Below are 27,569 nucleotides of genomic sequence, written 5' to 3'. Positions count from 1 at the left end.
TAGCTTCAGGTGCACAGCACTGTGATTCAATATTTTTATAGATTATACTCCATTTAAAAGTGAAAGGCAGAGCAAATTTAAGATCCATTTCATATTTAGGTTATAGACCTTTTCCTGGATTTTACAGACTATGAGTCGTGTTCCTACTTTAAGTTCATGGGGTCAGTGATGCCTTGCCCCGGCCTGACATCCTGAGGATGAATACCGAGCCTCCTTTCCCTTGGGAGAACTGTTCTCAGGAGTGGCCTGCACCCTGAGTCCCCAGCAAGATGGACTCCCAGTTGCCCGCAGGGGAGACCTGCTCGTTAATCCCCCTTGATTTCTCACCTCCTTCACTTGATTCCTGGGACCACTTCACAGATGACCCCCTGAAACTAATCCTTGACTAAGGAAGGCTTTGGCGAGGAATCAAACCCCTGCACTAATTCTCATTGTCTCCGTCTCATTAAAGAGCAAGTCTCCTCTCCTTCCATTTGCAGTTGACGTTGCATTTCCCCCACCGCACACCCTTTTCGTCTCGGTCTCCCTCCCCTGACTCTCCTCCCAACACACTGCCAGGACTGGTCATCCAGCTTGCACCAGATGCCAGGTCCGCACAGAATGGGCGGCGCCCGTTCCTCCCGGCCGCAGGGGGCGCTGTGGGGCGGAGGTGCCCGCGAGTTCCAGCGTGCACCGCGCCCGGGCCGGGCCTGCGGGTCGGAGCGGGGCGCGAGGCCGCCGCGGGGGAGGTGCCGCGGGGCCGCCTGGAGCTTGGCTTGGCGGTAGCCCGGTGCCACCGGGCTCCTGGTGGGACCGCCAGAGCCCATGGCCGAGTCGGCTCCGGTAAGACGGGCTCCCCCCGCGCGGACGCCCAGACCCAGGCTCGGGGAGGGTCCGCGGGTTCCGGCTCGGTGGGTCAGCGTCCTGGGGTCCTCGCGCGGCGGACGCGGACTGGTGGGCGGGGTGAGGCTCGCGCTAGGCGCATGGTGTGGGGACTGGACCCTGGACCGAGCCGGTGACCTCCGCTCCCCCGTGGCCAACCCTGAACAAAGCCGACCGAGAAACTGCAGAGTCTGGGCCATGGGAGCCCGTGAGTGATGGGGCCAGATGAGGGAAGGGATCAAAATTCGTGTGGGGCGAGCGCTGGGTGTTAAAGTTAAGTCGGTTTTTACATTATAAGTTACCGAATTTAGAATAAATATTTTTTAAAGTTTAGATTATGAATGGTTGAAATGATAGCTGGCAAGGTCAAAATTAAACCCTAATGTGTTGAAGTGTGTTAAGAAGGAAGGAGGACACGTTGGAAAGAATAGAAGTCGAATATAAAGACCTAAGTAGGATATACATTATTTTATTTAGTGTTTCGTTGAAATTGAGGTTTTATGTCTTCCTGTGTTTTATAAGCTTACGTATTGAGCGTTTTTACACCGAGTTCCACAAGCAAGTTTCAGATGGAGGAGTAATTTCGTCTTTCAAGTCTTACTGCTTAAGAAATACATTTCATAAGGCTATAGCTGATTACTAAATGAACTCATAAGATGATTACTTTTAAGGTATTGTTAAAGACCTTAGCAAAACAAAACATAGCAACAACAACAAAAAAGACCGAAAAATATAATAAATAATCTCAGCAAAAACTGTAATTCCTAAATATGCAAAAGATATGCAACACATTTATAGTGAAAATTACAGATGCAGGCATACCTCAGGGATATTTTGGGTTTGGTTTTAGAACTACTGCAATAAAGCAAATATCACAATAAAAGAAGTCTTTTTCTTTTTTTTGTTTCCCACGATGTATAAAAATTATGTTTACACTATAGTCTGTTGAGTTTCCAGCAGCATTATGTCTTAAAAAGCAACGTACAACCCTTAATTAAAAATACTCTATGGCTAAAAGTCCTCACCATCATCTGAGCCTCTAGGAAGTTGTAATCTTATTGCTGTTGGAGGGTCTTGCTCCATGTTGATGGATGCTGACTGATCAGGGTGGTAGTTACTGAAGGTTGGCGTGACTGGCAATTTCTTAAAATAAGATAGCAGTGCAGTTTGGGGGATGGATTGACTCTTCCTCCCAGGTATGAGTTCTCTGTAGCATGTAATGCTGTTTAATAGCATTTCACCTGAAGTAGCACTTTCAAAATTAGAGTCAGTCCTCTTGAACCTTGCCACTGCTTTATCAGCTAAGTTTATGATATTCTAAATCCTTTCTTGTCATTTTAACAATCTAAATGGCATCTTCTGCAGGAGTAGATTCCATCTGGAGAAACCACTGTCTGCTCATCCATAAGAAGCCTCTCCTCATTTGTTAAAATTTTATCACGAGTTTGCAGCAGTTCAGTCACACCTTCGCCTCCACTCTGAATCCTAGTTCTCTTGCTACGTCCATCACATCTGCAGTTACTGCCTCTGCTGAAATCTCAAACCCCTCAATGTTATCCATGATGGTTGGAGTCAACTTCTTCCAAACTCCTGTTAATGTCGATATTTTGACTTCTTTTCATGAATCATGAATGTTCTTTGTGGCACCTCGAAGGATAAATTTTTTCTAGATTTTCTATTTACTTTGCCCAGACACATCAGAGGAAGTACTTTAGCCTGATGAAATGTATTCCTTAAATAATAAGACTTGGAAGTCGAAATTACTCCTTGATCTGAAGTTTGCTTGTAAAAGTGGGTATTAGAAGGGGTGTAGCTTTAGAATTAGTGTAAAGTAGTGAAGGAGCATTATCTGGACTCAGAGGGAAGGTTGTCACACCAAGTGGGAATAGGTAGGGCTCACCACAGGGTAATCTAAGGCAGCTAGACGGTGTTAAGGGGATGCATGTGTGCACTTTGTATATTCCTACTCGGTTCAGTTCTCACAGTAGCAACCAGAACTCTCAAATTCCTAGGAATGAATCTGGCAAGACTTATATAAGATCTGTACAAAGAAAACATTAAATTTTACTAACACAAAAAATCTAGGTAAATGAAAGATATGTTTCTGGATGGGAAGATCTCATAATTTAGAGATCCAGTTCAATAAAAATTCACGTATTTAGTATATTCCCATCAGAATCCCAATAGTATTTGTATAACTTTGACAAAATATTTTCTCTGTTTATTTAAAAGAGAAAACAGACAAGAAAAGTCATGACAATTTCCTTTTAAAAAAAGGAGGTAATGAGAGTGAGGCTCAATGGAATGGGAGTGTGTACATACATACACACATATATGTATACACACACACACACATATGTATATATGACTGACTTGTAATGTTGTACAGCAGAAATCAACACAACATTGTAAAGCAAGTATCCTCCAATTAAAAGATCAGGATCTAGGTGGTGGTAGATGGCCATATCCCTTTAAATGGCAAATAATTTGATAAAAATGTAAGAACTAAACAGTGCAGTATCGCAGCAAGAATACACAGAATCACCAGTGGAACAAAAATATAACCAAGTATAAATGGAAAACTAGTTTATGAAAAAATGATCCCAAATCCGTGGTAAACAGACTAGTCAGTATGTTTTGTGACAGCTGAATATCTCTTTGGAAAAAGAATTCTGTCCCTTCTTGTTACGATACATATAAAAATAAGTCCCAGATGGAAAAAGATTTCATTCTAATAAAGTCATAAAAAACATTATGAAGATTTCAGAATATCTTTTATAATTTTAGAATAGGGAAAGTCTTTTAAGTCATCTGTTAACCCTAATGTAAGAAAGTTAATTCAGATTATAAAAGCCCACTAAAATGTTGAGCCAAGGATGAGAGCAAGCATGTGCAAAGATATGTGGGGAACCCCCCCAAATATGAAATGAGGTTGCAAAGTCTCACGAATGCAAATTAAAACAATGAAATAAAATTTTTTACCTGTCACATACGCCAATAAATAAACAAGCAAAGTTTAAGAACATCTGTGCTGGCAAAGGTGTGAAGAACCTTTACACCTTTGGACTTGCCTGGTGACTCAGTGGTAGAGAATCCACCTGACAATGCAGGAGACACAGGTTCAATCCCTGGTCCAGGAAGATCCCACATGCCACGGAGCAACTAAGCCAGTGCGCCACAGCTGTTGAGCCTTCACTGTAGATCTCAGGAACCACAACTACTGAAGTCTGCACCCTAGAGCCTGTGCGCCACAGCGAAGAAGCCACCACGATGAGAGGGCCAAGCACCACAACTAGAGAATAGCTCCCGTTCACCGCAGCGAGAGAAAAAGCCCACTCGGCAACCAAGACCCAGCACAGCCACAAACAGATAACTAAATTTGATTTTTAAAGTGGGCCCTACAAGGCATTCTAAAGGGGCTCTTTAAAAAAATGTCTCTCTTTATTGGCAAGGGTTAAGTGCTGCATTCTTTTGGGAAGGCCATCTAGTGATATCTCGTAAATAGAAGGTGTTTCTATCCTTTGATTTAGTAGTTCTCATTTTTAGCCTTTTCCTGCAGAAGTAAAACCACTCATATATAAAGAAGCATATCAGAGCATTGTTGGTAATTTATAAAGGAAATGGAAAATACGTATCATCAGTGGGGTATGTGTACCCATGAATAATGCAATTTAGAAAAACCTGATTTTGCCTATATAAATTGACCTAGTACTTTCCTGGTGGCTCAGACGGTAAAGCGTCTCTCTACAATGCGGGAGACTGGGTTCGATCCCTGGGTCGGGAAGATCCCCTGAAAAGAAAATGACAATCCACTCCAGTACTATTGCCTGGAAAATCCCATGGACAGAGGAGCTTGGTAGGCTACAGTCCATGGGGTCACAAAGAGTCGGACACGGCTGGGCGACTTCACTTTCACTTTTCAGGAAGATGACACTGAAAGAAGTTATACAGTGATTTGTTCCCATTTTTGTTTAAAGGAAAAATGAAAGAATTCCATTCTATACATATGCATTCGTAGCTGGGTGAAGCATAGAGAAAAAAAGTGGAAGGGGTGATTGTGGTCACCAAACAGAACCACACGACGGGAGTAGGGGAGGAGCTGTTCCCAAGGGAGAAGCTGCCTAACAGACAAAAACACTACACTATGAAATTCTTAAATTGATGACAAGGCAGTGGGGTTTTGAAGCAATAATGACTGTATAAGCCTGGTGTGCTGTAGTCCATGGGGTCGCAAAGAGTCGGACACGACTGAGCGACTGAACTGATGACTGTATATGTATCATGTCTATAATTTCAGTTACCTCTGACTTTTGAGGATGTGGCCATTTATTTCTCAGAGCAAGAATGGCAGAATCTAGAGGCATGGCAGAAGGAGCTTTACAAGCAAGTAATGAGAGCCAATTATGAGATTCTCCTTTCTCTAGGTAAGAAGTCTTTAACTCTGGCTAATGCATGGAACTGGCTCCTGTTAGGGGTCTCAGTCACTCGATAACTCCTGTTTCTCAGTTCGCCAGGTTTCTCAGAAATTAACTCAAAAAGGCACTTTTACCCAGAGACTTTCATTAATATCTGTAAGTATTGCTAACCCTTACTCAAGGGTAGATGTTGCTGCATGAGAATACTTACGACAGTGTGTAATATAACATGGTCAGAGATGACTAAATACACGTCAGGACTTTTAATCACCGTGTGCTCAGAGGTTGCCATGATTTTCCACATGGACACATGCCTTATGCATATCCATAAACTACCCTGTGTATCTTTAACCTATGATGTTCCTCTGTGTGTGTGTGTGCTGTGGTCAGTTGTGTCCAGCTCTGCGACCCCATGGACTGTAGCTAGACGCCTCTGTTCATGGGATTTTCCAGGCAAGAATACTGGAGTGGATTGCCAGTTCCTCCTCCAGGATGATGTTCCTGTCAGCTTTTACAGTGGTGTCCATATGCCTCAGTTCAGTTCAGTCGCTCAGTCGTGTCCGACTCTTTGCAACCCCATGAATTGCAGCACGCCAGGCCTCCCTGTCCATCACCAACTCCTGGAGTTCACTCAAACTTACATCCATCGAATCGGTGATGCCATCCAGCCATGTCATCCTCTGTCGTCCCCTTCTCCTCCTGCCCCCAATCCCTCCCAGCATCAGAGTCTTTTCCAATGAGTCAACTCTTCACATGAGGTGGCCAAAGTACTGGAGTTTCAGCTTTAGCATCACTCCTTCCAGAGGACACCCAGGACTGATCTCCTTCAGAATGGACTGGTTGGATCTCCTTGCAGTCCATGGGACTCTCAAGAGTCTTCTCCAATACCACAGTTCAAAAGCATCAATTCTTTGGCGCTCAGCTTTCTTCACAGTCCAACTCTCACATCCATACATGACCACAGGAAAAACCATAGCCTTGACTAGACGGACCTTTGTTGGCAAAGTAATGTCTCTGCTTTTGAATATGCTATCTAGGTTGGTCATAACTTTTCTTCCAAGGAGTAAGCGTCTTTTAATTTCATGGCTGCAGTCACCATCTGCAGTGATTTTGGAGCCCAAAAAAATAAAATCTGACACTGTTTCCACTGTTTCTCCATCTATTTCCCATGAAGTGATGGGACCAGATGCTATGATCTTTGTTTTCTGAATGTTGAGCTTTAAGCCAACTTTTTCACTCTCCACTTTCACTTTCATCAAGAGGCTTTTTAGTTCCTCTTCACTTTCTGCCATAAGGGTGGTGTCATCTAGACAGCCTTAACTCCTTACTGTGTACTATCCTTCTTCTATCATCTTCTCAAATTTTGATAGTTTTTTAGTGCCTCTATTTGCTACCTTTATAATTTAAATGATAAACTTCTAGATCATGTTTCATCAACTTGATATCTCTTGATCCCTTCAGTCTATAAAGATAAGGTAATTAGTTCTCCTATATTCCCTCTGCTTCTCCTGCCAACACCTGCCAGCCAGACCACTTCTTTTATATTGCAGCATTTCTGATACTTACATTCTGTCTTATTACCATAATCAAGCTTTCTAGTTTCTATGGAGTATTTCTAAAACATTAATCCAAGATATTACATTATTTTCATTGTTACCAGTTAATTGAATCTATAGAGAAAGAAAAATAATCCAGTCATGATTACTGTGCCACCCAAAAAGAAATGTTCAAGCATCAAGATCAAATGATGTGAAGTGGTGTATCATTGTGTGTTTGGTTTGCATTTCCTAAATGGTTAATCATGTTGAGCATCTTTTCATTGTATATCTTCTTTGGAGAAATGTTTATTAAAATATTAATAGTTGGCCCATTTTTAAAGTTTTTTTTTTTTTTTTTACTGTTGAGATACGAGAGCTCTCTATTTCTTCTGAATACTAGACCCACATCACATATGTGATTTGCGCCTATTTCCTCTGGTTCTTGGGTTGTCTGTTTTTGATTGTGTCCTTGAAGCACAGAAGTTTTAAGTTTTGATGAAGTCCAGTTTATTTTTTTCTTTTGTTTCTTGAGCTTTTGGTGTCATATCTAAGAAACCATTGCCAAATCCAAAGTCATAAAGATTCACTCCTATGTTTTCTTCTAAGAATTTTATAGTTTTAGTGCTTATATTTAGGTCTTTGATCCTTTTTATTCCCCTTGAGCTTTTGGTGTCATATCTAAGAAACCATTGCCAAATCCAAAGTCATAAAGATTCACTCCTATGTTTTCTTCTAAGAATTTTATAGTTTTAGTGCTTATATTTAGGTCTTTGATCCTTTTTATTCCCCTTCTTTGATCCATTTTGTGTTAATTTTTTTTACACGGTGTGAGGTAGGAATCCAACTTCTTCTGCATATAAATATCCAGTTGTCCCAACACCGTTCTTTGGAAAGCCTTCTTTTCCCCCATTGAATTATCTTGACAGCCTTTTGGAAAACTAGTTCACCATAAAAATGGCAGTTTATTTCTGGATTCTGAATTCTGCTTCTTCGATCTCTATGTCTAGCCTTATGCCAATACCACACTGTTTTAATTACCATTGCTTTACCATCAGTTTGTCAGTTTCTACCAAAAAAGAAAAAGCAGATGGGGTTTGGAGAATATTGTCATCTTAACAATACTAAGTCTTCCAATTCATACCATTTCATTTATTTAGGACTTTTTAGAATTACTTTCAACATTTTATGATTTTTATTGTATCTTATTTTTTTATTAAATTTATTCGTAGTATTTTATTCTTTTTGACATGGTTATACATGGATTTGTTTTCTTATTTTTTTTTAGGAAGATGGTTTTATTTTAAAAGATGCAGAGAGTTCAACCCAGATGAAGATTGAGAATAGGTATTTGGATTTGAATAAAAGATAGTGATTCCTTTTATCATGAAAGGAGCCTTGGAATTAATTTGGGGTTGAAGTCAGATTTCAGAGGGCTAGTGAGGAATCTGGCACAGTGTGCTCAGTTTCCACATGTACATGATTACTCTCTGACATTTTATCCCTAAGGCATTACCCAGCTTATCCTCTTTCTCTGATCTGGACCTTCTGTTAATCTCTCTTTAGCAACCCATGAAGCATACTTTTGGTTCTTTTAAATATAATTGAAAGAAAGTTTTACTTGAAAATAGAGTAAACTTTTCTTCCAGGGGACTAGGGTCATATATTAGAGAATTTTGTAACTATTTTCATCTGTTCATTCATTGCAACCCCTTCTATTCTAGCAGAAGTCTACTGTGTTTTAGGTTGTGATTGTAATGTTACCGAAAGTACTCCTCAGAGAATGTTTTAGCTGAAGCTAGGTACATTGAAATTTCCTGGAATAGTCCTTCTTGCTCTTATTTTTGTTTACGCTGTATTCCCAAGATATTGCCAGTTGTCTCAGGTGTTGTTCCAGCATTCTCAAAGCACACTACTGGTAAGTTTTAATAAACCCATGACAGAATGCAGCATTGCTAGCTCTACAAGGACCAAAACAAAATTAAACATACAACTCATCTAAAGGTCCCAGTCAGTTAGGAAGCAGTGTTACAAAATGTGGGCAGTTTTGCTTCTCTTTGTGTAAACCTATACTCTATTTTTCAAACATCTCTTCTCATATATTTTACCAGGAGTAGATTTAGGAAATTTAAAAACAACTTACTGTGCTTCTAAATTTAGTGCTTAAGGAAACCAAACTACTTTTTCTGACTTTTCTGTACAGATAATGGACTTCCCAAACCAGAACTAATATCCTGGATTGAGCAGGGGAGAGAACTCTTTAAGAAATGGGGAGAATCACAGGAATCAAGAAACATAATTTGCTCTGCTGCTGATTTGCATTTTGATCCACTTATTGAGGGACAGCCATTTTCAGGTGAGTTTTAAGATGATTTCTTAAGGCTCTGTCCTTAAGACATCACATTCATGTTTCTTAGTTCCATTTCTTTGGTGGTGCCTTCCTGTTTGACTGAACTGAGGCTTAACATCTGGTATATTCCAGAGAAAGGCAGTAAAGCACAGTAGCTAGGATTATGGGTTCTGCATCCTGAGTCTGGGTCCTGCCTTTTCCAGGTAACCTGGGCCAGTTATTCATCCTCTTCTGGTGGCTCAGATGGTAAAGAATCACCTGCAATGTGGGAGACCAGGGTTTGATCCCTGGGTTGGGAAGATACCCTGGAGAAGGGAATGGCTACCCACTCCAGTATTCTGGCCTGGAGAATTCCACGGACTATATAGTACACGGGGTCACAAAGAGTCGGATTAAATGAGTTTATATATGTAGATGGAGAAGGCAATGGCACCCCACTCCAGTACTCTTGCCTGGAAAATCCCATGGACGGAGGAGCCTGGTAGGCTGCAGTCCATGGGGTCGCTGAGGGTCGGGCCCAACTTCACTTTCACTTTTCACTTTCATGCATTGGAAAAGGAAATGGCAACCCACTCCAGTGTTTTGGCCTGGAGAATCCCAGGGACGGGGGAGCCTGGTGGGGTACCGTCTATGGGGTCGCACAGAGTCGGACACGACTGAAGTGACTTAGCAGTAGCAGCATATATGTAGATTGTTAAAATGATATCTGGCAACACAGTAAAGAGTTCAGCAAATACGCGCTATTCTTCAGGCAGGGGGAATCAGCAACTCCTTTGTTTCTTGTCATGATAAGAAAGTCTAAGATTTTTGGATTCTTAACAGTCAGTATTAGAGCAAGGAAAAAGTGAGTCACTTAGTCATGTCCGACTCTTTGCAACCCCGTGGACTATATAGTCCATGGGATTCTCCAGGCCAGAATACTGGAGTGGGTAGCCTTTCCCTTCTGCAGGGGATCTTTCCAACCCAGGGACTGAACCCAGGTCTCTTGCATTGCAAGCAGATTCTTTACCAGCTGAGCCATGCAGGAAGCCCAAGAATACTGGAGTGGGTAGCCTATCCCTTCGCCAGTGGGTCTTCCTGACCAAGGAATTGAACTGGGGTCTTCTGCATTGCAGGCAGATTCTTTAACAGAGTAAGGAAAGAGAAAATCAAGTGGGAATATCATTCCAAGAAATCTTGTCAATAGTTTACTTTTTAGCTGCCTCTTTCAGGAGAGTAGAGTTTTACTCACAAATTATTTCACTTTTTACCATCTGTTATCAGTTCTTCTAAGAAACCTTTTTACAAGATTGATAGGAATAGAGGTGAGGAGGGAGAAGCAGCTGGTCTTAGGGCAGCTCACGGGTTACACGCGACCATAGTGGTGGTGTGTAGTCTCTACGCTGTGTCTGACTTTTTTGTGACCCTGAGGACTGTAGCGCACCTCTGTCCATGAGATTTTCCAAGCAAGAACCATGGAATGGGTTGTCATTTCCTTCTCTAGGAAGGAGATCCCTACCCAGGGATCAAACCTACATCTCCCGTGTTGGTAAGCGGGTTCGTCACCACTGAGCCACTCGGGAATCCCAACCATAGTGTTAGTCAGGGCTTAATGCTGCCAGGAACAGTACCGTCATTATTTTTTGAACCAGGAATGTCTGCACATCCAAATAGGACAAGACTGGTGGTCCCCAGGTCATAATAATGGTGAACATTTACAGAGTACCTGCAGCATCCCAAGCCCACATTAAGCACTTTACACACATTAACTCATACAGTCCTCATAACAGTTATATATTGCTGTTTCCATTTCTAACAGGAAAAGGAACTGAAGCTGGAGATTAGCTTGACAAAGGCAGCACAGTGAAAAGACTGGATTTGAACCCAGTCTGATGCCAGAGACTAGGCCCTACGCTTGTGACCTAAGTGTCCTTTTTTTAGTATTCTAAGATAGGTCTGTTCAGTTTAGTCCTAAACTAGGGCTCATGATTCTCCTGGTCATGAAACTGACTGCCACTGAAAGGAGCTGCTGGTTTAGTTCGGTCAAAGTTGGGCTCCTGGGCCACCTCAGATTACCGCTTCTGGCCACAAAAGCCTTAGCCATGACATAGGCTGGGACACTGACTGAATCTTGTTTTCAGTTTTAGGAAACCAACAAGCTGTGAGTTCAGAAGAAGCTCATTACTATTTCCAAGTAGATCCTCTTCAGAGCCACCGTTCCTGTGAACCCTTATCAGAAAAAAGTGAAGATGTTTCTTTCAGGCCTGACCAAGCCGTCGCCCTCGTGAACCCACAGAGACCTAACACTTGGGCTCTACTCCCAGCGGTCCACAGCTCCAGGGAACCCACCCAAAGAGATAAAATCGCCAGCCCCAGGGCCCTGGGTATCCCAGGCTTCCAGAAAACCGCCTCAGGGGAGGGCCTCCAGCAGTCCTGTGCCTTCTGTGGGGAAAGCTTTTGGAATGAGGACCTCTTAGAGTGGCACCAGGGGAGCCACTCGAAGGCCTGGAAGCAACTCAGCAAACAACCCGAGGCACAGCAGCTTCGGAGCCAGACTCACTTCCGCTGCCCGGGATGTGGGCGGGGCTTCCGCCGGAAACCGCACTTGCTTAGCCCCCTGGCGGTCTGGGCTGAGGAGAGCCGCCCGCTGGGCCTCGAAAGTGAAGAAACGTGTGGCCATCGTGTGACACCGCCAAGGCCGTCTCCATACCCCGGTTGCGACGAGGGTGCCTCCCGGGGCCCCCCGGGCATGGAGAGGCCAGTCTCCCCGGGAGAGGGCGCCGGGGCGGCCTCTGAGCAGGACGAGCTCCCTCCGAGCTCGAACCTAGCTGGTCAGAAGTGTGGCCGCTGGGCTGGGGGGCCGGAGGCCCTCAAGCCTGGCCCCGGAGGGGAGAGACCGTCCTCCTATGGTGCGTGCAGCCGGCGACCCTCCCAGCGGTGCAGGCTCTCCGACCACACTCACGTGCACCGCGCGGAGCGGCCCTGCCTGTGCGCTGAGTGTGGTCGGGCCTTCCGCCAACGTGGGCGGCTGCGGCTCCACCGGCAGCCGCCCTCGCATGAGCCGCCCTGCACAGGCCCGGAGTGCGGCCTAGGCTTTCGCCTGAGGAGCGCGCTGCGGGCCCACGGGCTGCGGCACGGAGGTGAGAGGCCGCTGGCGTGTGACGAGTGCGGCCGCGGCTTCGCCCATCCGTGCAAGCTGCGCGAGCACCTGCGGGTGCACAGCGGCGAGCGGCCCTTCTGCTGTGCCGAATGCGGCAAGAGCTTCCGCCTCAAGGGCATCCTGAAGGCACACGAGCGCACGCACAGCCGCGAGCGGCCCTTCCAGTGCGCGGAGTGCGGCCGGGGCTTCACGCGGCCGTCCAAGCTGGCTGAGCACTTCCGCGTGCACAGCGGCGAGCGGCCCTTCAGCTGTGCGGACTGCGGCCGCCGCTTCCGCCTCCAGGGGCAGCTGCGGAGCCACCGGCGCCTGCACACGGGTGAGAGGCCCTTCCCGTGCCCCGACTGCGGTAAGAGCTACCGCGTGAAGGCCGACCTGAAGGCTCACCAGCTGCTGCACGGAGGCCCGATGCCCTTCTCCTGTGAATGCGGCAAGGGCTTCGCCAAACAGTCCAAGCTCGTGGAGCACGTCCGGACGCACACAGGCGAGAAGCCCTTCCAGTGTCCACAGTGTGACAAGCGCTTCCGCTTGAAGGCGCAGCTGCTCAGCCACCAAGGCCTGCACACCGGGGAGAGGCCTTTCCGCTGCCCTGAGTGCGACAAAAACTTCCGGGAAAGGGGCCACATGCTCCGGCACCAGCGCATCCACCGGCCCGACCGTCCGTTCGCCTGTGCGGACTGCGGCAAGGGCTTCATTTACAAGTCGAAACTGGCCGAACACGTGCGAGTGCACACGAAATCCTGCCGTGTCCGCAGAGAGCCTGACGTTAAGAAAAGGCTCAGCCAGCTGTTTGAGATGATCGAGGCCGACTGGAGTTGAGGGCACCCAAAGCAGTCAGCAGAATCGGTGTTGCCTGGGAAGCCACAGCCGAACCCCACATCTGGTAAGAGCAAGAATGGGATGCGAGTTAGGAATAGGAGAAACCACGAAGATTCTCTCATTTAAAACATCACCAGCTATTAATATTTTTTTTATCTATTCTTCCCACCATCTTATGGGGTCATTTTCCCACCACATGCTAATAAGCTAACTCTGAAATCCTGACTTGAATTAGGCAACGGGAAAGCCCTCCAGTACTGTTCTCAAAAGCATGGGGTGACTGTTAAATGTCAGCTCTTCTCTTCATAGTATGAACATAAGCAGGGGCTTCAATCCAGTGAATTCTGTTGCAGGTCTGAAATGATACTGAGTTTGGTTTGATTCATTTATTTGAAGCTAATAGCAATAAAATGAGTTCTCTGAATTGGGGTGTGTCGATGTGAATGCTGAAGTGTCATAGCAGGTTCCACAGTGATTATGCATAGTTACCCTTAAGGAAAAGATGATTTAAGAAAATTTTGGTTAAGCTGGGTTGAAGAAAAAACTGAAGGTGATAAGTTATATGGGACTAGAGTTTGTTTTTTGTTTTCAGATGGAGTGTAGTTGATTTACAATGTGTTAGTTTCAGGTGTACAGCAAAGTGGTTCAGTTATACATAGACATATATGTGTGTGTGTCTATTTTTTTTTAGATTCTTTTCCCTTATTAGTTACTACAAAATATTGAGTATAGTTCCTGTGCTGTTAGGTTCTTTTTGCTGTATATATTAATCTCAGACTCCTCGTTTACCTCCCCCTCCCCCAGATTAGAACTTATATAAGAGATAGAGACAGGGGGTAGGTTTGGGAGTTCCAGAACACAGATGTTGTTTGCAACTGAGAGTGAACAAGATTTCCAGGAGTGACTTTCTAGGCAGATGACTAAAGTCTTGAGTTAAGACAAAGTAATAAAGCTAAGCAGGAAGCATGACAGGCAACAACAGTTCTGCGTAGAGAGTTTTCAAGCAAACGTTCAAAGTAACATAATACAAATAGAAATACAGGAAAACACCCCATTTGTCACATTCGGTGCAGGTTGCATGAGAACAGAATGTTTATACCTCAGGGAGAGAGTTGTACTCCATCCAAAGAATTCCTGACTTTAGAGGGTTCATGTTTCACGTAAGAGAATGGCTGACCTGCAATTCTGCAGGATGACAGAAAATGAAACATCTTTAGACTGTAATAGACATTACTATAAAGCAACGATTGAGAGGTTGAGAATCTCTTGGTGGTTCAGTAGGATTCCATGCGCTCTCGCTGCCGTGGCCCCAAATCAATCCCTGGTGGGGGAACTAGCCTCAAATCCCACAAGCTTTGAGGCGCTGCCAAGAAAAAGAAGGAAAAAAAAAAAAAAGCAATGGTTCGTAGTTGATTTTTTTCTCTGAAACACTGCATCCAAAGATATTCTGGGAAAAAAGAATTACATGGCTGATTACTTTAAATAAGTTAAACAGTTCCCTCCTACACACACACAATCTATGACTCTCAAGAGGAAGACATTATGTATTATAATATTCTGAATTTGTTTGATCATGGGATTCCTTTCTCCCCCATCTCCCCCCTACCCCAACACTGTGATCTGTAGACATAAGAGTTCTGCAGGACTCAACTTTGGAAAACGTTACTGAAGGATAGCCCTGGCTCCAGCCAAGTAGCCCTTAGTCTGTTAATAATGAGAGTATCAGAGGACGAAGGCCTTCAGTTTTAAGTGACAAAAAAGAACTTCAAATCAGAATAAATCTTTGATTTTAGCTCACTCTCCTATGTGACAGACACTAACAAATTTGTTAGATATTACATAATATTAGATAATATTAAGAAGTGATATGATTTACCCAGATTTATGGGATTCTCAGATGGATCAGTGGTAAAGAATCTGCCTGCCAGTGCAGAAGACGCCAGTTCAGTACCTGGGTCAGGAAGATCCCCTGGAGGAGTAAATGGCAACCCACTCCAGTCTTCCTGCCTGGAAAATCCCATGGACAGGAGCCTGTCCATGGGATTGGAAAAGAGTTAGACTTAGTCTCAACTGAGCACACACATAATCACTAGAGATACATGGTTATCTCAGTGGTGATCACGGGGCAGCCAGCCTCACAAGCATGAGGAAAGAAGGGTCAGGGGCCCTGATACAGATGAGGGCCCATGATGAGGGAGCAGGAGGAACAGGAGGAGGAGGGTCCCAGTGGGGAAAGGGAAGGAGGAGGATGTGATAAGGTAGAGGCTTTGAGGGAGACCGAAGGCCAGGGCCTCCGATTTGGTGTTCTCACATACTGCCTGTTACAACTGGTTTGACCTGGGACTTCCCTGGTGGTCCAGTGGCTGAGACTCCACAATCCCAATGCAGGGGGCCTCAGTTCAACCCCTGGTCAGGGAACTAGATCCCACATGCTGCAGCTAAGAAGTTGCATGCCACAGCCAAAGCTCCTGCATGCCACAGTGAGCATCAAAGATCTGTGTGCCACAACGAAGACCTGGCACGACTAAGTAGATCTTAAATATGTACAGAATTGGAGGATCTCAGAGGCAGTAAAAGATCCAGTGTTTGAATCTTATTAGAAACTGGAAGTGTTGTGGAGGAAGTTGAGAAAAAGGGCACCACCCAGCTAAACCCAAGTACTCCAGGTTGCCCACATTACAAATGAAAAAGATACCAGAGTGGTGTCTAAAGAATTGAGGGATTTCTGGGAATGAAGGTATTATTTTAAGCACAAGTTTCTAAAACTTCTCTTCCTTTCTTACCCAAAATTTCTTAAAAAATCAATGCTACCACAATCTGGTGGAATCTGTGACTTCCAAAAAAAGAAAAGTTCTGTCTTCTACAAAGGAATGGGCTTCCTGGGTAGCTCAGCTGATAAAGACTCTGCCTGCAACGCAGGAGACCCTGGTTCAATCCCTGGGTGGGAAGTTCCCTTGGAGAAGGGATAGGCTGCCCACTCTAGTATTCTTGAGCTTCTCTGGTAACTCAGACAGTTAAGAATCCACCTGCAATGTGGGAGACCTGGGTTTGATCCCTGGGTTGGTAAGATCACCTGGAGGAGGGCATGACAACCCACTCTAGTACTCTTGCCTGGAGAATCCCCATGGACAGAGGAGCCTGGCGGGCTACAGAACATAGGGTCCCAAAGAGTCGGACATGACAGCAACTAAGCACACACAGCACACAAAGGAATAATAAATATGACTGCCCAACAATGATCATATTAAAGTCACAGAGTGGTTTAAACATTTTTTCCCATTAAAATCAAGATCACTGCTGAGCTATTAACATTATGGAATGCATTGTATGATTATATACCTGAAACATCTGAGAGAATCAGCTAGATAACCAGTTGGTGGTGGTGGTGGTGGTTAGTCACTAAGTTGTGTCTGACTCTTTAAGGCCCCATGGACTGTAGCCCAGCAGGCTCCTCCATCCATGGAATTTTCCAGGCAAGAGTACTGGGGATGGTTGCCATTTCCTACTCCAGGGGGATTGATCCTGCATCTCCTGTATTGACAGGCAAACTCTTTATCACTGACCCACCTGGAAAGCCTGAAGAGGGTGATGAAATAGTTATTTTTAAGACAGGGCAAGAAAGTTTTTAAACATAAAATTGTCTCTCTGCCCTGGGGACTTCCTAGCCATCCACTGGTTAGATCTCTGAGCTTCCACTGCTCAGGATGATCTGGTCAGGAAACTAAGGTCCCACATGCCATGCAGCGTAGCCGAAAGAGAAAAGTCTCCCTCTGCGATTTCTCCCCCCTCTAGTGTGCATTGTGCACCTGCGTTACACACTAACTAGATCCCCTTAGAGGACACAGGAGTACCTACTGGCCAGTTTCCTCCTGGCACCAGCAGTGTAACGCCCCAGGAGTTAATATTCTTTTCTCTGTCCTCAAAGGGGTCACAGTAACCCACTAGTTGCCTTGTTGGACTATATATAAACTCTCATTACAGTACTTTGATGTATAACCCTTTGTTTCAAAAACCTGTATAACTGTGTTTTGACTTCTGACAGGTGAAACAGTCTTCAGAGCTCTCTGAAGGACTGTCTCCATTGTCATAATCCTCAGGTTGGTTCAAATAAAAATGTCTGTGTCTTCTATGAGGTCAACTACTGATTAGTTTTTTTCACAGACAAGAAGGAGTAGTTTGGAGTACTAAAAGTTGAGGCAGAAAAAGGACAACCTTACACATGATGCACCTCCCTCATTTATATGCCTGTCCATTTTAGGTCCAACCTTGTGTAATTATCAAAGGAGAAAGAGGCCAGAGTTTAATTAAATTTTAGCACTCCCAGTCAAGACATCCTGGGAGTCATGGACACCTACTGGATGAACATCAGGATGAAAAAAACTAAGATCATGACATCTGTTAACATCACTTTGCGGCAAACAGAAGGGGGAAAAGCGGAAGCAGGGATAAATCTTATTTTCTTGGGCTCCAGAATCACTGCAGATGGTGACTGCAGGCCATGAAATTAGAAGATGCTTGCTCCTTAGAAAACTATGACAAACCTAGATGGTGTTATTAAAAAGCAGACATCACTTAACCAACAAAGGTCCAAAGCTAGGGTTTTTCCAGTAGTCACGTAGATACGTGAGAGTTGGGCCATAAAGAAGGCTGAACCCTGCCAAAGAATTGATGCTTTGGAATCGTGGTGCTGGAGAAGACTCTTGAGAGTCCCTTGGACTACAAGGAGATCAAGCCAGTTAATCCTAAAGGAAATCAACCCTGGATATTCACTGGACGGACTGATGCTAAAGCTGAAACTCCAGTACTTTGGCCACCTGATTCAATGAGCCACTCAATGGAAAAGACTCAGATACTGGGAAAGACTGAAGGCCAAAGGGGAAGGGGCAGCAGAGGATGGGATGGTTAGATAGCATCACCGACTCAATGGACATGAATTTGAGCAAACTCGGAAGATAATGAAGGACAGGGAAGCTTGGCGTGCTGCAGTCTCTGGGGTCGCAAAGAGCTGGACAGCATTTAGCGACTGAACAGCTAGCTGAAGGCGCCTCGCTACGAGGATGTCTCTGGAGATTCTTGGCTCCTCCTGCCTGTAGGCGGCGCTGTGGGATCCCAGGCCCTAAGCCAGACCAGAAAGGCGGAGGGGCGCAGGACCCCTCCCCCCTCCGCCCAGCGGCCGCTAGAGCCTGGTTCTCAGCGGCAGTAGCGGCGGTGCCTTGGGAAAGGGAACCCTGCGTCCCGCAGAGATCTGGAATACCGCCCGGCACCACGCCGGTGGTTGGCTCAGCGGCCATGTTTCGGATCTCGGGCTACCCAGACTGCAGGTGTCAGTTGGGAGCAGTAACCGCTCGGCCTGGCAGAGGGGTCAGTGCGCCGTCGCTGGAGTAAAAGCCTGCTCCGGCGGGAGCCGGCCAGGAGGAGGCGCGGTCCTGGATGCTCGAACTGACTGAAACCTGCAGCTTTAGCCGAGATTGTGTGTTGCCCAGAGAGGGCTGTGCAGGGAAATCCATGCTCTCAGCCGTGTACACTTAAGTTCCTTGCAGCAGAGAAGTAATTTTTAAAAATCTTTGTTACCCATGTGATGTGTGACCCCAGCTGGAAATACTTGTTGAATCAATGAATGGAAGAGGCCTATGCATAGTCACTGACTTGACAGTCAGTCCAGGGCTTTCTGAATGTTCCTGTTTCTCTGAAGCTCAGTTTGTGCGCTGAAGTACTGTTGGTAAAGATACAGCGTGGGAGAGAGAGCTGAAGGAATTACGGCTGAGAAAGGGAAAGAGGTCCCATGGGGGCATGTAGTGTAATACTGTTAATACATTGCAATTGTAGGGAGTGCAGTTCTTTAGAAAACGATAATGATGGTTGCAAGTCTTATTTTAGTTTCAAATCTTTCAAAGATCCCCAGGGGTGACAGTAACTCAGGTTCCAGACACTTAGTTTAAATCGAAACTAATATTTCTCAAGGAACAGGACAGTTTCTTACTGTCTTTTACACTAACACACACAAAAAAATGATGTTTAGAATAGAACCTTTAGAGATCATAACCCAACTCCCTCATTTTAGAGATGAGTAAAGGGAGTTACAGAGAGGTTGAAGCAACTTGCCCCAGGTCACATAGCTCATGATTGAGAATATAGCCTGTTTGTAGAGTTCCAGTTCTGTGCTCTCCTCCTTCCCTTCAATACATATTTAATATTTATTGGGGCTTCTTTCCTTTAGTAAATATTAATACTGACAGTATTGTTTCTCTTGGGCTGGGGCTGCTTAATTAAGCTTCTGTTTCACATATTTCAAGTTGTCAGGAAGCTAGAGGGCATTTTCCTTATTCCCCTTTGTCATCTTCTGGGGAAATTGGGGTTTTGATTTTATTATGCAAATGGTCTTGAAAAGATCGTGGATGATTTATCATTTCTTTCTGACATTCCTAACGTGCTCTCGGGGCAAATGGTCAGTTTTCAGTTTAAATTTCATTTTAGTGGAGTCAGACTACCAATTGTAGAAGTTTCTGTAAATGTAACTTTCTTAGAAACATAAATGTGTTTCAGATTTCTCACAGGAGATGTTGAAGACAGTTCTGTGTGTCCTTTATCACACTTTTTCTTTTAAACACATTTACACAACTCTGCCATACTATAGGTACTTACGTGACGTGTCTTAGGCGACGCACTCAAATGTCCTTTTTATTGAATCAAACTCTTTGTTTCAGTTGTGTTTCTCCAGTCAGAAATGAGTGTCTCTGGCAGTTCCAGTGACTGACTTCTTTATGAATCCCCTGCCCCCCGTAACTGTTCCTGTAAAACAAGGGCCTGTATGTTGAATGTTCCGCCTCTGTCAGGGTATAAATCTGCTTTGTTTGCAACAAACATTAAATTTTGGAAAGACGACCAGAAAAACCATCACAAGCTCTTTCTGGTCATGCAAGCCTTGCCCATTTTGCATGTCTGGCTTCTCAAGATGTATGTCATAACTTCCTGCCTGATAAAAACAAAGGTAGAAGGCTTTTAAACATTACTGAGACAGAAAGAAATGTGTTTGGGGGTCCAGGTGGCAGTGCCCTTTGATGACATGGTAATCTATTTCTGAGCACAGGAGTAAGAGAATCTGGATAAGCAGCAAAATGAATTTCACATGTGTGTGATGAGAGGTATGGAGGAGACTGATCTCTGTAGACATGAGGTGTTTTGTTGAAAATTTGAGAGTAATTCATGAAATCAAAGGATAAGCAAGTCTCAGCAAGTCATCTGTACTTTCTGTTTGCTACTTGGTCAGCCTTTAACAAGACAACAAACTTGACCTACCCATCCAGTGTCTTTTAAAGTCACATATATTTTTAGTCAAGTCACTTTTGCAGTTGAAGATTCAGCAGTGATTGAGTCATCCACATAGTGGTGAAAGAGTGTAACTGGACTGAAAATCATCCACTTAGAGTTTTCATGCTGATGGTGCTGATGTTAAAGGTAGAATATGCCATCTTTGAGAGGAGAAAACTACCCATACTTTTGCTGTTTGAGAATTGTGTTATAACTACCTCATCCTTTGAGAATGATTTACATGGGGGAAAAAACACTCTCCTTCCTGATGGATATGAATGAGGAAGGAGGCAGCCCTAAGAAATGCTGAACCAACACATGGAAGCAGAACTGAGAGATCAGGAAACTTCATCCTGGTAACATTGTTTGAGCTCTGTATTAGGCAGTTCCTAAGCTTATTCTGTCCCTGATTCTTCACAGGTGTGAACCAGTAACATCTCCTTATCGTTTAAAACGTCTTGGAATTGCATTTTCTCTTACAAAATGGAGAGTCCTAAAAGACATAGAAATTGTTAACAGGATGGGGGTTTGTGTGTAACTGATCCTAAAATTTGGATTTGGCTGCATAGCAAAAGTAGAGTAAAAGGAGTAATGAGTGTCCTGGTCTGAGAAGGTGACAGTCTTTGTTAGGTAGTAGCTGTCATCTCTAGTGCCTTGGGACTTAGACCATGTGCATACTAATATGGAGCATTAGGGAGTTGTCAGGAAGAAAAAAAATTCAGATGTTGCAACTTGCTTGTTTTCAGCCCTCAGTAAGTTTCTAGAAAAAAAGACAAACTTAGGCTGTAAAGGCCTTGATACTTCTCAAGGTTACAGGGCAGTTATTTTGTAGACTGTCCCTCAATCTGGGTGTACCTGATGTATCTTCATGATTATGTTCAGTTTATTTGCCTTCTGAGAGTTAGCCAAGATGTGATGCTGTGTTTATCTCATTGCATCTTATCTGGTGGTGTGTGTACATGTGTGCTAAATTCCTTCAGTCGTGTCCAACTCTTTGCCATCCTATTGACTGTAGCCCACCAGGCTCCTCTGTCTATGGGATTCTCCAGGCAAGAATACCGGAGTGGGTTGCCATCCCCTTCTCTAGGAGATCTTCCCTACCCAGGGACTGAACCTGCAACTCTCACGTCTTCTGTGTTGGCAGGCAGGTTCTTTACCACTAGAAGAAGAAGAAGAAAAGTCGCTCAGTCATGTCCGACTCTTTGCGAGCCCATGGACCGTAGCCCACCAGGCTCCTTGGTCCATGGGATTTTCCAGGCATGAATACTGGAGTGGGTTGCCATTTCCTTCTCCAGGGGATCTTCCCGACCCAGGGATCGAACCTGGGTCTCCTGCATTGTAGGCAGACGCTTTACCATCCAAGCTACCAGGGAAGCCTAGGTACCACTAGAGCCACCTGGAAAGTCCCCAATAGGTATTACACTTATGCATCCAGTTACAGGGTGCAAATCTAGCTTTGCCACAGTCCAAAGCCTTCCCCTCACTAAAAATGATCATCTCATTTGGGTTTTCTGGGACTTCTCTGGTAGTCCAGTGGCTAAGACTCTGTGCTTCCAACACAGGGAGCCCAGCTCAGGAAACTATATCCCACCTGCCTCAACAAGTTCACTTGCCTTGACTGAAGATCCCAAGTGCCACAGCTAAAAGGTCCTGCCTGCTGCAACTAAGACCCAGTGCAGCCAAATTTTTTAAAAAGTAAGAAAAAACTACTCATCTGGGTTTTCTGTTCTGTTACTGACACGTTAGCTCAGATGGATATTCAGCATAGTATCAAGGACAAGGTGGTATACCTTAAGTCAGAGTAGGCTTTACCTTTAAAAGGAAGATTTTTTTCTCCTATTTTTCTCTAAAATGGTTTTCCTTTTCAAAAAAAAATACCTATTTTTCTTTCTATCCAATTATTTAAAGTACCAATGAAAGTGGGGAAATGCTTCAAATATAACGTTAATGGAAAAAGAAAACAAACAGCATCCAAGACTGGATTCATAGTATCTCAGTTTGTAAAAGAAAATGTGGGTGTGTTTATTATATATGCACACTGACAGAAAAAGATTGGTGATAAACCACAAAATTCACAGAAGTAATCTTTGGAATTTTTTTCCTTCTGATATTTCTTTATTCCTTCCTGTACTTTCCAAATATTCCACAAATAACATGTATTACTATTTTTAAATACTTCATGAAAAGTGAGGTACTTTTCTCTGTTGAAAAAGGTATTTTTCTCTGTTGAAAAACTAATATACATTGTTGTTGTTCCTTGTCTTTTTGTTCTCTCATGAAAATTTTCCTTCATAGCAAAATGATCACTCTTACCTCCTTGTGTCCTTGGACAATCCCTTGAATGTTGCTTCCCAGACTTGCATGTTCCACTTTCTTCTCCCTCAACACCCTCTCCATGGCTGATTTCGTCCATTCACACTTCACTTGCCCATCATATACTCGTATTTCTCCTAAGCTCCAAACCCACATATACACTCACTGTATATCTCTTCTTGGATGCCTCAGGCACCATTAACTCAACACACCCCAGACTGAAGTCATTGCTGGTTTCACCCCTCCGCTTGTCCCTGCCTGCCAGTCACACATTCCTCCTGTTTGTTCCTCATCTCATTGAAAGGCACCACCAGCTGCGCTAGTGTCTCTTCATTCCCCTCCCCTTTACATCTTGGTCAATCACCAATTTTTACACATCTTCGTTATCACTTTAATATTACTATTTTTCTTCATCCCAGCTACCACCACCATCTCTCACCTGGGTTAGCAGGAGACCGCCTCCTACCTGGTGTTCCTGACTCCAGTCGGTTTCCACTGCCACGTGCCCACCAGAGTGATCTTTATAAAATGAATACAACTCCATGGCATTCTCCCTCTTAAAACTCTTCACTGAATTCTTTTTTAAGTTAAAAATACCAACTTATTTGGCTGCACAGGGTCTTCCTTGCGGCACTGTGAGATCTTCTTTGGTGGCAGCATATCAGCTCTTAGTTGTGGCAAACCTGGGCCCCCTGCATTGGGAGTGGGGAGTCTTGGCCACTGGACCACCAGGAAAGTCCCAAATTCTTCATTGAATCCTTTTTGTCTGTTTTGTATTTTTGTAATTTCACAGGCTCTAGGGTGCACAGGCTTCAGCAGTTGTGGTGTGAGGGCTTAGTAGTTGCAGTTGCTGCTGCTACTGCTAAGTCGCTTTAGTCGTGTCCGACTCTGTGCGACCCCATAGACGGCAGCCCACCAGGCTCCCCCGTCCCTGGGATTCTCCAGACAAGAACACTGGAGTGGGTTGCCATTTCCTTCTCCAATGCATGAAAGTGAAAAGTGAAAGTGAAGTCGCTCACTTGTGACCGACTCTTAGCGACCCCATGGACTGCAGCCTACCAGGCTCCTCCGTCCATGGGATTTTCCAGGCAAGAGTACTGGAGTGGGGTGCCATTGTCTTCTCCGAGTAGTTGCAGTTACTGGACTCTATACCACAGGCTTAGTAATGGTGGGCACATGGGCTTAGTTGCTCCCTGGCATGTGGGATCTCAAAGGTATGCCAAAGAATGTTCAAACTGCTGCACAATCGCACTCATCTCACACACTAGTAAAGCAGTGCTCAAAATTCTCCAATTGCTAGGCTTCAACAGTACATGAATCGAGAACTTCCAGATGTTCAAGCTGGATTTAGAAAAGGCAGAGGAACAAGAGATCAAATTGCCAACATCCGTTGGATCATCGAAAAAGCAAGAGAATTCCAGAAAAACATCTACTTCTGTTTCATTGACTACACCAAAGCCTTTGACTGTGTGGATCACAACAAACTGTGGAAAATTCTTCAAGAGATGGGAATACCAGACCACCTTAACTGCCTCCTGAGAAATCTGTATGCAGGTTAAGAAGTAACAGTACCGGACATGGAACAACGGACTGGTTCCAAATTGGGAAAGGAGTATGTCAAGTCTGTATATTGTCACCCTGCTTATTTAACATCTATGCAGAGTACATCATGCGAAATGCAGGGCTGGATGAAGCACAAGCTTGAATCAAGATTGCCGGGAGAAATATCAATAACCTCAGACATGCAGATGATACCACCCTTATGGCAGAAAGCGAAGAACTAAAGAGCCTCTTGATGAAAGTGAAAGAGGAGAGTGAAAAAGTTGGCTTAAAGCTCAACATTCAGAAAACTAAGATCATGGCATCCAGTCCCATCACTTCATGGCAAATAGATGGGGAAACAATGGAAATAGTAAGAGACTTTATTTTGGGGGCTCCAAAATCACTGCAGTGGTGACTGCAGCCATGAAATTAAAAGACGCTTGCTCCTTGGAAGAAAAGCTATGGCCAACCTAGACAGCATATTAAAAAGCAGAGACAATACTTTACCAACAAAGGGCTGTCTAGTCAGAGCTGTGTTTTTTCCAGTGGTCATGTATGAATGTGAGAGTTGGACTGTGAAGAAAGCTGAGCGCCGAAGAATTGATGCTTTTGAACTGTGGTGTAGGAGAAGACTCTTGAGAGTCCCTTGGACTGCAGGGAGATCCAGCCAGTCATCCTAAAGGAAATCAGTCCTGAATATTTATTGGAAGGACTGATGCTGAAGCTGAAGCTCCAATACTTTGGTCACCTGGATGTGAAGAACTAATTCACTGGAAAAGACCCTGATGCTGGGAAAGATTGAAGGCGGGGGGAGAAGGGGATGACAGAAGATGAGACGGTTGGCTGGCATCACCAACATGACAGACATGAGTTTGAGTAGACTCCGAAAGTTGGTGATGGACAGGGAAGCCTCGTGTGCTGCGCTCAGTGGGGTCACAAAGAGTCAGACACAACTGAGCGACTGAACTGAACTGATGACAATATATGTGTAAGTCTGCACACTGAAAATCACTTGTCACTCAATACATATGGAATGAGTAAATAAAGTTGGTAGGGTCTAAACTCAAGACCATGTAGTCTGACCCCAGAACCTCTACTTCTAACCTTTCACAGCAAACACAGTGAATATTTTTTGCTTCTAATATAAAAGTATTCTGTGTTTAAGTTTTACTATTTAATTTCCACAAGGGCATAGGTCTTTTTAGTTATAGCTCCCAAATGTCTGGAATTTCTAACATTTAGTGACAATAAAACTTGAATACTAAAATAATCTCAGTTTGGGCCTTCCCCTGGTGGTCCAGTAGTTAAGACTTCAGCCTCCAGTGCAGGGGGTGAGGGTTCAAACTCTGATTGGGGAATTAAAATTCCACATGCCTTGAGGCCAAAAAGCCAAAACATTAAAACAGAAGCAATACTGTAACAAATTCAATAAATACTTTAAAATTGGTCCATATCAAAAAATCCTCAAAATATTCTGAGTTTGGGTCTTAAAACATCATCTTAAGAATTCTTACAGTGCAGAGCAGTGAGAAATGGTGGCCAAGACCACTGGCTTAACAAAAAAATGGCCGTGGAAGTTACCTGTATCTGCAAACTTGGAAAGAATGTCTTGTCACAATCTCCTGCAAAAATGTCAGCTTAGTCTTATTCTCAATGGTTGGCCACTCCTGTATGTGTGAACATTTTGCTATTTTGAATCACATTAAGGGCAATAAATACACAAATCATTGGAAGATGCAATAAAAGTTGGCAGCAGCTGAATAACATTATACCCTAAAAGAGAATGACAGAGTCTGGTACCAGGTCTCAGCTATGCAAGAAATGGAGTTAAGGAATATGGTAGGCATGCTCAGGTAACTGCCTGAGCAGCTAAAGGAAGTCTGAGTGTGGGCATGACCTCATTTCAGTGTCTCATCTTCATGAGTCAGGGTGGACCCTTCTAGAAAGAGCTCAGTTCCTTAAAAAAAAAAAAAAAAAAGGTAACATGAGGGAAATGAGTATGATGTGATATTAAGTTAAAAATGTAGAAAAGTCCATGCTAATTGTATCTCTGGCTACAGTGGTGTTTGCCTGCAGAGGCAGAGTTTTCTGCAAATGAATCCCTTTATTTTCAAAAACTTCAGCTTTTCCCCTCTCTCCTGAAAGAGAACTGTATCAGAACCACGGGAGGGTAGTCAGGACCATTCCTGATTTCTCCAGCACAGAGAAGAAACAGATTCATCCTACAGGGGTTAAGTCCCCAAGAGATGGATCGTTGGCCTCGTGCTTTCAGGGCATGCAGATGTGCAGCTGCCCGGGTTCAATTTACAGGTTTCTGACTATATATTCTTGGCCTGTGAAAACTGACACAAGTGCCAAGCTGGTGATGACACTGTCACAGATCCACCTGGAGACTATCTAGATGGCGAAGATTATTTTCCCAGAGGCCACTTCTCTAGAGAGTGCATTTGAAGCACATGTTCAAATTTAACTGTAAACATAAGCTAACTGTTAAATGGCAGCCCTGGGGACAAGCCAGGAGCCAGCTCTTTGTGGAAGCCTTCCTTTATTCACAACTGGCTATGAGGATCTTGGAGATAATCAGGAAAATCTCTCTCCCTGAACAGAGATTCTCCCAGCTTACTTGTTCCCATAACCAAATTGGATGAGATTTGGGGATAAAGAAAAAACCTAGGAGCTTTTCAACTTGATAAACTAATGTTTTGCTGTTGAGTAAGCTTCTGTCATACACTAAATGTTTTTTTAAAAAGTAAATATTACTTTAATCTCACAAGTAATACGATACTGATTTCATGTATGTGTGTGTATACATAAATATATATATATATGGCATTTTAAGAGGTTTCGTCTCATACCTTGCATCAACAAAGGGTCTTAATGAAATTGGTGGTATTTGTGCCACATCTGGACAAATGGGTTTCAAAATCCTCAGTTTCATAAGGATTCAGAGGAAACTACCAAGAAAGATAAAAATTCTGGCTTGGGACACTATCTTTTTGAAGAGTTTCTTACAATGATACTGAACTGTTTGATATTCTACATGCGTAGCATTCTGACAAATCACTTAGTGCATACTCACCCTGTCCTTGAAGTTAATTAAGTAATGTCTTCCTGCCTTACAAAAAATGAGAGGGGTACTATCAGATTCAGTAGTTGGACAGAAATTCGTTAAATTTAATAAAACTTTCTAACTGCTAAAGCCTGTTGAGTAGTTAGCTTTCTTTCTTCCTGACAATCTATATACACAGAAAAATACTTCTACACTCTCCAGTTTTGTTTTTTGACCTGTC

The 27,569-nt window shown here is 43.9% G+C and overlaps 1 protein-coding gene across 3 annotated transcripts; it reads left to right on the top strand.

The window, feature by feature from the left end:
• The first annotated feature begins 678 nt into the window (after positions 1 to 678).
• ZNF786 (zinc finger protein 786) lies at positions 679 to 27,463 on the top strand. 3 transcript variants are annotated; one of them, XR_011463940.1, is made up of 5 exons: positions 679 to 822; positions 5,159 to 5,285; positions 9,015 to 9,167; positions 11,282 to 13,180; positions 17,375 to 27,463. XR_011463940.1 is itself a non-coding variant. In XM_070369086.1 (4 exons), the coding sequence occupies exons 1-4, from the start codon at positions 805 to 807 to the stop codon at positions 13,114 to 13,116; spliced, it is 2,133 nt and encodes a 710-aa protein (XP_070225187.1). In that variant the 5' UTR covers positions 679 to 804; the 3' UTR covers positions 13,117 to 17,354. The 3 variants fall into 3 exon arrangements, 2 of the variants coding, with proteins under 2 accessions (XP_070225187.1, XP_070225188.1); XM_070369086.1 differs by lacking the exon at positions 17,375 to 27,463 and having other exon boundaries at positions 11,282 to 17,354; XM_070369087.1 differs by lacking the exons at positions 679 to 822; positions 17,375 to 27,463 and adding an exon at positions 841 to 1,069 and having other exon boundaries at positions 11,282 to 17,354.
• The last annotated feature ends 106 nt before the right edge of the window (positions 27,464 to 27,569 follow it).

This window comes from Bos mutus, chromosome 4, assembly GCF_027580195.1.
Source record: "Bos mutus isolate GX-2022 chromosome 4, NWIPB_WYAK_1.1, whole genome shotgun sequence".
Classification (NCBI taxonomy): domain Eukaryota; kingdom Metazoa; phylum Chordata; class Mammalia; order Artiodactyla; family Bovidae; genus Bos; species Bos mutus.
The sequence above is the reverse complement of the archived record's forward strand: the minus strand, read 5'-3'. Positions and strand labels throughout refer to the sequence as shown.

What these genes read in the sequence shown, in the direction of transcription:
- ZNF786 (XM_070369086.1), top strand. An exon ending in TGAGATTCTCCTTTCTCTAG is followed by an intron (nt 5,286 to 9,014) that starts GTAAGAAGTCTT and finishes TTTTCTGTACAG; the next exon opens with ATAATGGACTTCCCAAACCA. An exon ending in TGAGGGACAGCCATTTTCAG is followed by an intron (nt 9,168 to 11,281) that starts GTGAGTTTTAAG and finishes TCTTGTTTTCAG; the next exon opens with TTTTAGGAAACCAACAAGCT.